At 39.4% G+C, this 12,670-nt stretch overlaps 1 protein-coding gene across 1 annotated transcript; it reads left to right on the plus strand.

The window, feature by feature from the left end:
• Positions 1–251: 251 nt before the first annotated feature.
• LOC120519582 (urokinase plasminogen activator surface receptor-like) lies at positions 252–7,711 on the plus strand (the record flags this gene model as incomplete). Its single annotated transcript, XM_039742525.1, has 5 exons — positions 252–371; positions 739–885; positions 2,300–2,410; positions 3,793–3,888; positions 7,457–7,711. Coding segments are annotated over 5 exons (729 nt in total), but the record flags the coding sequence as incomplete, so codon positions are not given.
• Positions 7,712–12,670: the final 4,959 nt, after the last annotated feature.

The following is a 12,670-nucleotide window of genomic DNA, read 5'->3' on the forward strand; positions in this document are numbered from 1 at the left end:
AAATACATGGAATTAGATAAAAGGCCATCCATGGTACAGCGAACCATGAAGTTCAGAGTGTTTGGTTGGGTCATCTAGGCTAAGAACATAGGGTTCCACTTTACCTAAAGAATTACAGACACACTCTCAATATAAGCCATGGCCGCTCATTATGTGAGATTTTTATTGACTTACTGACTGAACTGCTTAGCTCCTGAATAAGCTCACTTGAGACCTCTTTCCTCTTGTCTTTGTTTCGTCTTGTGTTTTAGTTTCCTCTTTGGTTTGTCATCTTTGCTTCCCCGGCAGTGCAAGTGGCTGTGAAGACTTGACTGATGTCTGCAACCCTCAGTACACAACCTGTACGACTGTGGCGGTCAAAGACAGCATCGGTAAGTGTGAGCGAAAAGCAAAGCGCAGGAATACAGAGGGCCACAGGAAAAGGCCTTCTCTACTCGATAAAGGGGACTCCATCTATACAGATGAAGATCTGAGCAAAAGATAGAGAATTTATGGCACAGGATCCTGAAAGGTTTTTCTAGTTTATCTAATTCGGAATGCTCACTGATCATACAATCTCGGGGCAGACAATTTAATAAGACTTTCTGAGATTTTTGAGAAATAAAAGCCACATTGAAACATGAAGTGAGCAATGATTGGAGACTCCAGATTCAAAGAGTGCAAGGGCCCTCAGCGATAAACAGATTCCCACATCGCCCACAGCTAATGAAGTGTCTTACACTTTTTTCTCGGTTTCAGGTGGTTATTTGAATGACTACATCCAGCAATACTGCACCATCCCAGACAGCTGTAATGAGACAACTTCCATTAACTTTGGAGAGGGCAGCATAACAAGAACAACCGAATGCTGTGACACCGACTTTTGTGAGGCGCCAGTGCAAGAAGGTTAGCAGAGGCTTTGACTTTCACAATCCACATCATTGTGAAGAGATCAAGAACAGAATATCTCAATGCATTCAACCCTGACTTTTGATGCAAAGCTTTCATGTTACTGATGAGAGCCATGGAATAAGTGACCAAGTAGTTCGGTAGATGGTAGGACTTTAAGGACCTTCAGAACATGGACTTGATGAAATTTTAAAAGAATTATGTGGATAGGACTAGCAAGCTTTGTTGAGCTGAATTGCCTGCCCTCATTTAAACTTCTCCATAGGCCTAATGATGTCACATTAATCACAGACATTTACTAAGATACTCCAGCCATCCACAGTCATTTCAGACTTGAAATGTGCTCAAGGTAGGAACCAACCCTGGACAGGATGGCAGTGTTTTTCAGGGTAGACCCCTACACTAGAAGTGACCATCTAAAGTGTCAAAGAGCATGTGCAAGTTAGTCTGGTTTTCACCAAAATTAAATTGTCATTTGTTAACAGCAAGCGATCAATGCTGTTTTTGGGGAACCCCTCGATCTCACAAGTGGGGGTGTCTTGGTGAAGTCTTCATTGGAAACTTGAAGAAGGGGTGGAGGTGTGCTTGGATAGCGTTGAGCGGCACATCCCTGTTCATTTGAGGCCTGTGTTGAGAATTGTGTTTATTAAATTCTACCAACTTTTTAAAAGATTGACTTGCATCTCTAATCGTGCACTAATAATAATTTAATTTAACTTAAAGCTTTAACTTTCTAAGATTGGCTCTTACAGTGCCAGTGCTTTTGATGGCACCTGCATATCTGTCAGGATTACAAAGACGCTCCTGCAGAAGGCCGGGGTAGAGAGTGTCGGTCCTGGAGGGCCGCAGTGGCTGCAGGTTTTTGTTCCAACCCAATTGCTTCATTAGAAATCTCAGACCTTATTTAATGTAATGGCTTGTTAGTCTGCAGTGTTTGGCTCTTGTATCACAGATTTGTTTTCCTTCCCAAACAAATCATCCAAATGATTTGAAGCCTAAAACAGATCATTTTCACTTTGTCATATTTTTCTCTTAAATGTTTCATGAAATCAAAAAATACTGATGAATCCAAACAGGTGTAAATGGAGACAAGTGAGATGGAGAACTGCTGGCTCCTTTCTCATTTACATCTAACTGCTAGTAAGGAGTCATTAATAACAGCGAGTGCAGCTGTTTAAGACTGAAATAAGAAAGGAGAACCTTAACAAGTGAGACCACTAAAATGAAGCAGAAAATGTCACTTGAGCAATAAGTGCTTCATTAGCAATAATTGGCTTCTCATTAAGAAACTTGTAACCTGTAGCCACTGCGGGCATTCAGGACTCACCCTGTCTGCCCCGGCTTAGGCTATCAATATTTGACCAAATAATTGTTCCATAATTATAATGATTGAATTTTGTGTGTTTTTTAGCTGACATGTCTTCTGCACCAAACGGCTTGGTGTGCTGTGTTGGGACAAACGGCACATGTGGGAAAGTAGCAGAATGCATTGGGATCGAAGACCACTGCTTCACGGCTGTCTGTAAGTCACATTACAAACTGGAGTGATGCTGAGCAAGCCGGTCTGCTGAAGACATTTCAAATATATGAGATTTGTGTTAATATTGTTATGTGTTACTTGTGCAGTCATTCAATGTGAATATTATGTTGGTGATGTCACTTTGACACCACTTTATTTTGACAATATATATATATATATATATATATATATATATATATATATATATATATATATATATATATATATATATATATATATATATATATTCTAAACTTATTAGTTATTTAAGGTTAAAATGTCAGCAGCTGCATTTCTTAGAACAATGGCTTTTTTTTAAACTTAACAATGAGACAATAAGACAGGCCTGCTTGCAAGCAAAGAATCCAGCAACCTTTATGCTAACAAATAAATGAAGGCTTTTAAGCTACTTAGAAATGAAAAATATAAGCATTCATTTTTAAAAACTCTAAAACTAAATGAATGAAGGCACACTGATCGTTAAATATAAATTTTCTAAAATAGCAGGAGCCGGTGACGATGAACGTGTGACATGAAATCCCTGTGAACAGTCCTCTAAAGGAGATGTAAAGTTTTGTCCTACCAGGTTCAGGTTGACATGTGAGGATTGGAGGTGACTGGTAGTGCTCTCCAGACGGAGACGAAGCCAACCAAGACAAATCCACACCGACAAACAGGCAGAGGACGGCACATACATCCAGATAAAACTGGAATCCAAGGCAGCAGTAGATTATTATCTAATAGAATGTTTGAAGAGTAGAAGTGACACTGATAGATCGCAATCCTCCCTCTGTCTTTTAGGCTCCTTTTTAAAGAGCCTGTCTTATTAATCTCCTTCCCAGCAACCGCTGCCTCCTGCTTATCTGGCCAATAATGTTATAGCGTCAGAACCGTTGGGAAATGTAAGTTCTTTTAATTAGTGCTGCTCCAAACATCCATCCATCCATCCATTTTCCAACCCGCTGAATCCAAACACAGGGTCACGGGGGTCTGCTGGAGCCAATTCCAGCCAACACAGGGCACAAGGCAGGAATCAATCCCGGGTAGGGTGCCAACCCACCGCAGCGCTCCAAACATAAATCAAAAAATCTAAAATGAACAAAAGAAACATCTGGGAGTGCTTCCTTTTGTAACGTGGTAACCCAGTAAGACTTTGTAAGTCTCATTTGAACCGAATGCCTACCTGGGGTGAGACTGTGGACCAAACAAATAGATGTAATCAGGGTTCAGAAACGCAGGCGCAGGAGAGCAGCTTCCCTTTGGTCCATTCAGAAAAGGATGACATTTTATTTAGAGGATAAGCTCGATGTTGATCAAGTTGAAGTTATTTTTTCATTAAAATGATACACGACTCCGCAGCAACTTCACTTTTTCTGTTTTTTCAGACAGTTCAGTGCTGATTTACATGGGATGCTGCTCAACAAATTTTTGCCAAAATATTCGATTTAACTGCTGCCAAGGAAATCTCTGCAACAAGCCAAGTAAGTAACTTCAAAGCCTTCAATTTGCCCGAGTAAGACACACAAACGTTCAGCTCTAAGCAGTGGCCACGGCCCAGCAAGAGGGGGCAGTGTGGTCAAAATTCCACATCCTGCTATTAGTGCCAATTCTAAGGTGGTTTAAAGGATACCAGCAATGCTGCATATACCAGTTAGACTAATTAACAAAAGTCATCTTCTTCTTCCTCTTCATCTTTTCCCACTTCTGCCAAATCCATTTGCACAGCACAGCATTAACTGGCCTTTCACTGGATGAATATGCATTTTAATAAATAATGGCAGATAACAAAGGCAGAATTGATTACTTGTGTACACTGGCACTCCTCTCATCCACTGAAATGGCAGTGCATGCTTTGCTACTCAGATTTCAAAGCATCTCGCCGGCTTGAGTCACTCACAAACACAATGCAATATGAGGATTTCTTCTGTCCTCTCTGTCTGCTTTAAATATATAAATTCAGACCTAATTAATCCACTCCAGAGCCACAGTTAGCATTCAGTCACATGTTCACAACATCCCAACTTTTGTGCTTTGGCCAATTATTACTATTGTGAAATAAGCCATTTCTGGGAAATCTTCTGAATGCACAACAGCGATGCACATTGAAGCAGGATTGAACTTTTGAATTAAAGGCTCACCTCACTATTCATTTGTTGGTCATTACATCAGACATACAGGACGTTAGGGTTATGCAAGAGCTGTTTGTGAAACTGCACAGTGAATTGACCTTCTTGTGGTTTGCACCAACACAAGGCCAGGTCCTTGACCTGTTCATTTGTCATTGTACTCCCTTCTCAGGTCCAGCTGCACAATGTTAACACGACTTGATGTGCCATGGTGGCCCATGAATTCAAGGAAGGCAGGAATCGCATCAGGAATAATAAAGGAGAATTAAAAACATAGTGATAGTGAAATAGGGGATGCTCTAAACTCGTATTTCTCTGAGTCTTCACATGTGAGGAAGTAGATAACATCCCAGCAGTAAAAGAGACTACTAAAGAGATTCTGAGGGATCTGAGAATTGTAGAGGAAGAACAGCTGCTCAGATTAAAAAGGCTGGAATCAAACAAATCACTGGACCAGATAAGTTCTATCCTCAAGTTGTTATGGAGGTTAGCGAGTACAGATATAGAGCCTTGACACATATTTTTAGGAAGTCAATATTATCCTGTAGCATAGAAAGGATGACCAGGCAGATCCAAGCAACTATGGGCCAGTAAGATTAACGTTCATCACAAGTAAATTAATAGAAGGAATTATTAAGGAAAAGATTGACCAACACATGTCAAGATCAGGAGTTTTACTGAACGGGCAGCAGTGGGTTCAGAAGAGAGAGCTCATGTTTTAGTATCCTGCTGGAAGTCTATGAGGAAGCAACAAAAAATACAATCAAAGTGGAGCTTATGATATTATTTATCTTAAATTTTAGAAAGCGTTTGATAAGGTGCCACAGGAAATGCTGGACATCAAACTAAAAGAAGTGGCAGTTCTGGGTGTGGTGTGTAGATGGGTGCAGAATTAGTGCAGAAGGGTGATGGCGTGAGGAACATCATCAGAATTGGCCGATGTTAAAAGTGGCATCCAGCAGTGGTCAGTGCTGGGAGCGCAGCTATTTTTAATATTTATAAATGATTTAGATAGGAATATAAGTAACAAGCTGGTTAAGTTTGCAGATGATACCAAGATTGGCAGATAATTTGGAATCCGTTATATCATCACAGAAGGACTTGGATAGCAGACAGGCTTGGGCAGATTTGTGGCAAATTTAATGTCAATAACTGTAAAGAATTACACCTAGAAAGTAAACATGTTAGATTTAAATACTGTGGTGGCAATCAAACATATTAATTGAAGAAAGAAACATCCTCTACTGGATAAAACCTTCTTGAGTCAGTAATTGGGCAGATGAAACCTTGTCCATCTGCGTCCTTTATTTACTTTTACAGCACCAACTGAAGAGGGAGCGCGCGTCACTGTAGTCTGTTACAGCATTGTGAAAATCGTCAAAAAGTGCAGGTAGAGCGTTATATTTATAGACAACTGAATTTACAAAACAGTGATGAATTAAAGCTCACATATCATACTCTGATTGGTTAAAGGACATCAGATGCTTTAGCGCAGAACACAATCTACCTAAAATAAAAGTCTTTCTTGTATTCTTATTTTTCAATATCTCTTGAACTCGACCAACTAGCAAGTCTTATTTGGTGCAGTTTCTTGAGTCATCCTGGAACATTCTGCTTGTTTACTTGACTATTTCAGCAGTCAATTAATGACATTAGAAAACAAAAGTTTATATAATTCAATGTGCACTGCAAACCAAAATACTTAACTGCTGTTACCTCCAAATCATTCTTCACAATACACAGCAGGAGGTGTGCAAATTAAAAGTACACCTTATGAGAAGGATGTAGGAGTCAACAGACTCAACTGTCAGCCAGTGTTCAGAAGCCATTAAGAAGGCTAACAGACTGTCAGGTTATATAGCGCCTTGATGTGTGGAGTACAAGTCACAGGAGGTGACGCTCAAGCTTTATAACACACTGGTGAGGCCTCATCTTCAGTACTGTGTGCAGTTTGGGTCTCCAGGCTACAAAAAGGACATAACAGCAGAAGAGAAGGTCCAGAGAAGAGCGACTAGGCTGATTCAGGACTACAGGGGATGAGTTATGAGGAAAGATTAAAAGAGCTGAGTCTTTACAATTTAAGCAAAAGAATATTAAGAGGAGACCTGACTGAAGTGTTTAAGATTATGGAGGGAATTAGTACAGTGGTACGAGACTGTGACTTTAAAATGAGAACACGTCAAGAACATGTGGACACTGTTGGAAAATAGTAAAGGGTAAATTTTGCACAAACATTAGGAAGTTTTTCTTTACACAGAGAACCTCAGACACTTAGAATTAAGTGACAAAGTAGTATAGTGGACAGCAGAACTTTAGGGACCTTCAGAGCTTGAGTTGATGTTACTTTGGAATAGCTAAATGGATAGAACCGGCAAGCTTTGATGGGCAGAATGACCTGATCTCATCTAGATTCGCTTCCCTGGTCCTCCCTGCGTGGAGTTTGCATGTTCTCCCCGTGTCTGCGTGGGTTTCATCCCACAGTCCAAAGACATGCAGGTTAGGTGGATTGGCAGTTCTAAATTGTCCCTAGTGTGTGTGTGTGTGTGTGCCCTGTGGTGGGCTGGCACCCTGCCTGTGGTTTGTTTCCTGCCAGCAGACCCCCAGTGACCCTGTAGTTAGGATATAGCAGGTTGGATGGATATTTTAGCAAAAATGCTCGTTTGTAATGTTGTGAGCATACAAATGAACGCCTGATATGTGAATTATGTGACACGAGTAATTTGACATTTTCTTCATGCCTTTCAACTGAAGTCCATTGTATCAGAAATGTTGTTATCTCCGTTCTTCATGTAAACTTGAGGTTTCTTGGCTGTCACTATAAGTAATAATCATTTTAAAGAGTTGTAAAGAGCTGTTCACTTCTAAAGAACGCTGTTCTTGTCACTGTAGTCCCACATTTGTTCTTTCTTTTTTGTCTTCACAGAGATCGATTTCAGCAGTGTGAATGCGTATACTATAAATACGACTTCAGTTATCCTCACCTGGAACACATCCAGCTCACGCCATACCAGCTACATCCTGGAAGTCTTGGGAGATGTGACCGTGAACATCACAGTGTCTTCAACTGTGGCAGTTGTAACTGGACTGACACCAGGACATGGATATTTATTTCGGATAATTCCAGTCACTGGTAGCATTGTGATGGAAGCAGATATAGTAACAGTGACTCAATTCACATGTAAGTTAAACAAAAGTAAAAAAATTGTGTGAATACTGCAAATAACAACACATTCAGCCTCTCATCACTCAATTGAAAGGTGAAGTTCTGCTTCACCACTTTGCGACACTTCGCTGCAGACACAAGATCCATATTTGCTTCTTTTCGGTAAGTGAATGGTACAGACTGAGTAAAGCAGTTGACCAACCGCACTTCATAACTTCAGAAAAGGAAACGTGTTGCCTGGTGAAACTGAATATAATTATTCATAATTTCAGAATTCATGTAAACAGCAAATTAGCCTTTATTAGCAAAAGAAATTAAATTAAAAGGGGAGAGATAAAAGGCAAAGGGAATAAACTGAAATGAGCAAGAACTGAACCAGTAAATTCTACAAAATGAAATTAACACCCTCTTCAAGAAAGAATATTCCTGAAATCTCAATGCAAAATTTTACCCAAAACTCAAAACCAAGAAATTATTTGGAAATACAAAAATCATAAAATACTAAGATTTACAAAATGCAATTAAACAAAAATAAACTTAAAAGAATGAGAGTGTTAGAGAATATCAGCTCTAAACCGAGACTTTGGTCAGTCAAAGCTTCAGTGAACTACTGAGACGACAGCTGCTTCTGATCCATCCTCTCAGGCGACGGCCATAACTGGCATCAACAATGACAACTGGTGGCCTCACCCCCTTAGGTGCAAAAAAACAGGGAAAGTAGAATAAGAACAAAAAAGGAAAGAAAAAAGCATTCTTAATGACTAGTCTAACACCAAAAATTGAAATGCTAAGATGGCCAGAAGCACTGCAAGCAAAGCTAACTAATGCCACAGCACAAAGCTCTGGCTGTTGGGCTCTTTTATGATGTTTCATATGACTGCGCCTTGGGTGTATAGCACTTAACGACATGCTTCAGAGTCTTGTTTCATGTCTTTTTAGTTCTCGTGTAATTATCTATGTTAACGTTGCTTTTGTTGATTATGTGTATTATTATTATCTATAAGCTGCCTGTTTTATGTTCCATGTGTTTTGTGGGTGGTCCCCTAAAAGGAGGGATCAACTGCCAAACTCCCTATAAATGTGGAGGGTCTCCCACCGGTCCTAGCAGTTCATTTCGAAGAGACCTCCAAGTGTGCCTTTTTTCTGTGATTTTGTGAGTTACTGGATTTTCTAATTTTAGTTCAGTTTTCTTGATGATTGCTTGATTGTCCGTTTTGGGACCTGTCTGTTTTGGTGTGTCTTGTACCTTGAGCAACTCCACTTCACCTTTGTGCTCCATGAAGCTTCATAGTTATAGGAATACTTGTGAAAAATGAATCTTTTGTTTTATAAAGATTCACTGCTTGGATTTATTAGTAGCTGGGGCTTAGTTTTGGAAGGGCTTTGGGAACTTTTGATTTATTGGAACTCCTGGTTCACAACACTTGAGAACCCCTTCTGCCTAAACTTAGTTTATGATTTTGTGTTTTGTTTTAACCCACCAAGTTTAGTTAATTAGTAGACTAACATTTTGAAGCAGCCTTAAAAAATAAACTCATAAATTTCTGCCATTCGCCTCAACTACCCAATAGGATCTGCAAGGACAATTTTCATTGATCATCTCGTACTGCTTTTAAACTGCGCCCTGAAGTTACTTTGAGGGTGAGCTTCAGGTTAACTCTGAGTTCTGAAAGCTCTCACTGGTGGCAGTTTGTGTTCTTGCATCCCTGAGCTCCATAAATAGTTAAAGGGCTAATGGTGTTTGCTGTGCCTATTGCAACCTGATTGTTGGAGAAGATGTCAAGGCCCAAAGTGAACCATGTAGGAATTCTGTCTGGAACCCTAATGGATTCAGGAACCCCTTCAGTTTTCACATCAACTTCAGGACCTGTCCTTTGCTCCAGTACCCTTCTGTAGGGGTCAGCATTCCCATGGAAATTCTGTAGTATCAACAGGACCCAAATGAGTGCTTGTGGCACAGGTCTAATTTTAAGGGGTTGAGAGGGGACACAGGAGATTTGGTTTTATTTATGTGGTCGGAAGTGGGTGGTCAGAGTGTCCATGAATGTCTGAGAAAATGGCTTCATAAACAACTAAATACACTTAATTAATCGCTGGAACTTACCGTCATTATTCTGGTTAACAGGCACACTGTCCGAAAAGAAGACGATGATTGTATGCATGTGTCTGTGACATGGTGGTATCTCGAGACTTTAATTAATTATGCCAAGTATTGTGGCGCACATTCACAGCAGTCTGCACAGGCTTAGTTTTACATTAAGAATACCTCCGGCGCACATGATGTCAGGTACAGGGGTTTGGTTAAACCCAAAATTAAACCTGGACATAATTCACAAATCATTTTAACAAAAAGGATTGTTTTACTGTGGTTAGGGCATTCTTTGGAACATTGTCTCAACTTTTACATTTAGATCTTCATTTTGGTTTTCTTCAGACATTTCTTGGAATGTTTAGGTACCTCACCTCATGGACTATAAGGCAAAGGGAGTTTGTGGGAACACCTGGGCTCAAGGTGACATGTTTAGTCAATCGTATGGAGCAAATTCACATTAAAGGGGGATTTTGGTGTATTGTGTGTTGGTCAAGCATGCAAATGTGAGTTTCAGACACATCACAATACACCTGAACTGAACTGATTACGCCACAGTACATATTTGTCGAATCAAAACCTTTGATTCAACGCCATTGCCCATTTACATGTGTATGGAGGAATATTTCGGACAAAATTAAATAAATAAATAAATACGTAAATAAATAAAAGTACTGTGAAATGTGAGCATAAATGAATAAATATGTCATGGAATGAGAGCATAAATAAATAAATGTGTCACGAAATATGTTTTTCGTTGCTTATTTATTTATTTCATTTTTTCCGTAACATTCCTGCAAACCGTCATGAAATACGGCTTGAAATAAAACTGTCACTTTCACTCATCAAAGTTGAGAGGATGGGCTCTAACACGCCCTCTAGTTACTGATTGGTGAATCGATAGCACAAGAATTAATTAGAAAAATGCTTACTACTGCCGATGAAATGGATTCTGCTGAAGATATTACGTATTTTAGAGAGAGAATTGAAGATTTATCGGAAGAAATTACAATGTTGGCGGCCCTTTTAGACTCCGATATAGATTAAACTATTTTTGAAATTATCAAAGAACAGGTGGAACGGACTCGACTACACTCCAGTTCAAGTGACTCACTTCCCTGCTCTGGACGTCCATCCTTTGACATTCCAGCTGAGTCAATAGAACACCTTCTGTTATGCGGTTTAAAAGTACGACAGATTGCAGATCTATATGGTGTATCGGAGAAGACGATCACAAGGCGAATGAGCCATCCATCCATCCATTTTCCAACCCGCTGAATCCGAACACAGGGTCACGAGGGTCTGCTGGAGCCAATCCCAGCCAACACAGGGCACAAGGCAGGAACCAATCCCGGGCAGGGTGCCAACCCACTGCAGGACCGAATGAGCCAGTTTGATATACGGTAAACTGCAACGGCTGTATTAGTTTAGGTACTTTGACATGGAATGCCCAAAGCAGCTCCAACTAATATTTTGAACTGAACAACTTTATCACTAATCAGAGCTGTACAGTTGTTTGAAAAAGTAGCTGTGAATATGCACCTGACTTTATACTCGTAAAACAAGGGTCAAATACTCAGTTCAAAATATTAGTTGGAGCTGCTTTGGGCATTCCATGTCAAAGTACCTAAACTAATAGAGCCGTGCAGCTATCAGATATCAGACTGGCTCATTCGCCTTGTGATCGTCTTCTCTGATACATCATACAGATCTGCAATCTGTCGTACTTTTAAACCGCATAACAGAAGGTGTTCTATTGACTCAGTTGGAATGTCAAAGGATGGACGTCCAGAGCAGGGAACTGCATCACCTGAACTGGAGTGTAGTAGAGTCTGTTCCACCTGTTCTTCGATAATTTTAAAAATAGTTTCATCTATATCGGAGTCTAAAAGGGCCACCAACATTGTAATTTCTTCCAATAGATCTTCAATTCTCTCTCTGAAATACGTAATATCTTCGGCAGAATCCATTTCATCGGCAGTAGTAAGCATTTTTCTAATTAATTCTTGTGCTATCGATTCACCAATCAGTAACTAGAGGGCGTGTTAGAGCCCATCCTCTCAACTTTGACGAGTGAAAGTGACAGTTTTATTTCAAGCCGTATTTCATGACGGTTTACAGGAATGTTACGGACAAAATTTGAGTACTGAGAAAAGCACTATATAAATGTAATGAATGAATGAAAATGAAATAAATAAATAAGCAACGAAAAACATATTTCGTGACACATTTATTTATTTATGCTCTCATTTCATGATACATTTATTTATTTATGCTCTCATTTCATGATACATTTATTTATTTATGCTCACATTTCACAGCACTTTTATTTATTTGCGCATTTATTTATTTATTTAATTTTGTCCAAAATATTCCTCCATACATGTGGTCACTAAGACCCCAAAATCAAAGAATACTCCATGTTACACAATTTTCATTGCAAAATGAACACAAAATAAGAAAATACTACAGAAATTTAAAAAAACAGATTATGGATTAAGGCTAAGCTACTTTTGTTAAGAATATGATAAAGACAAAGAGAACAATCAAGAATGACATGTCTGAATGAATAAACAAATGGGTAATTTGTACTCTTTGTTATGAGAAGACATTCATTTAAGTCCCAAATATGATGATGTACAGTACTTCTGACTTTAGGCACTGATGTCAAAGCACAATTTAAGTTCAATTTTGAATGATATTCTGCATCTTTATAAAACGACCAAATACCAGTGTAAAAGTTCAGGTGCTGTCTGCTGTAGTAGGGAGATGTCTATCAACACTGCAAAGCTTCCTTTGTTCTGTGCCTCATCTGCAGAGCATCTGCTTATTAATTTGGCTTGTGAGTTGGCAATATTCCATCAGGACAGATTAGGCTATTTATG

The sequence above is a fragment of the Polypterus senegalus genome, unplaced genomic scaffold, assembly GCF_016835505.1.
Source record: "Polypterus senegalus isolate Bchr_013 unplaced genomic scaffold, ASM1683550v1 scaffold_6893, whole genome shotgun sequence".
Taxonomy (NCBI): Eukaryota; Metazoa; Chordata; class Cladistia; order Polypteriformes; family Polypteridae; genus Polypterus; species Polypterus senegalus.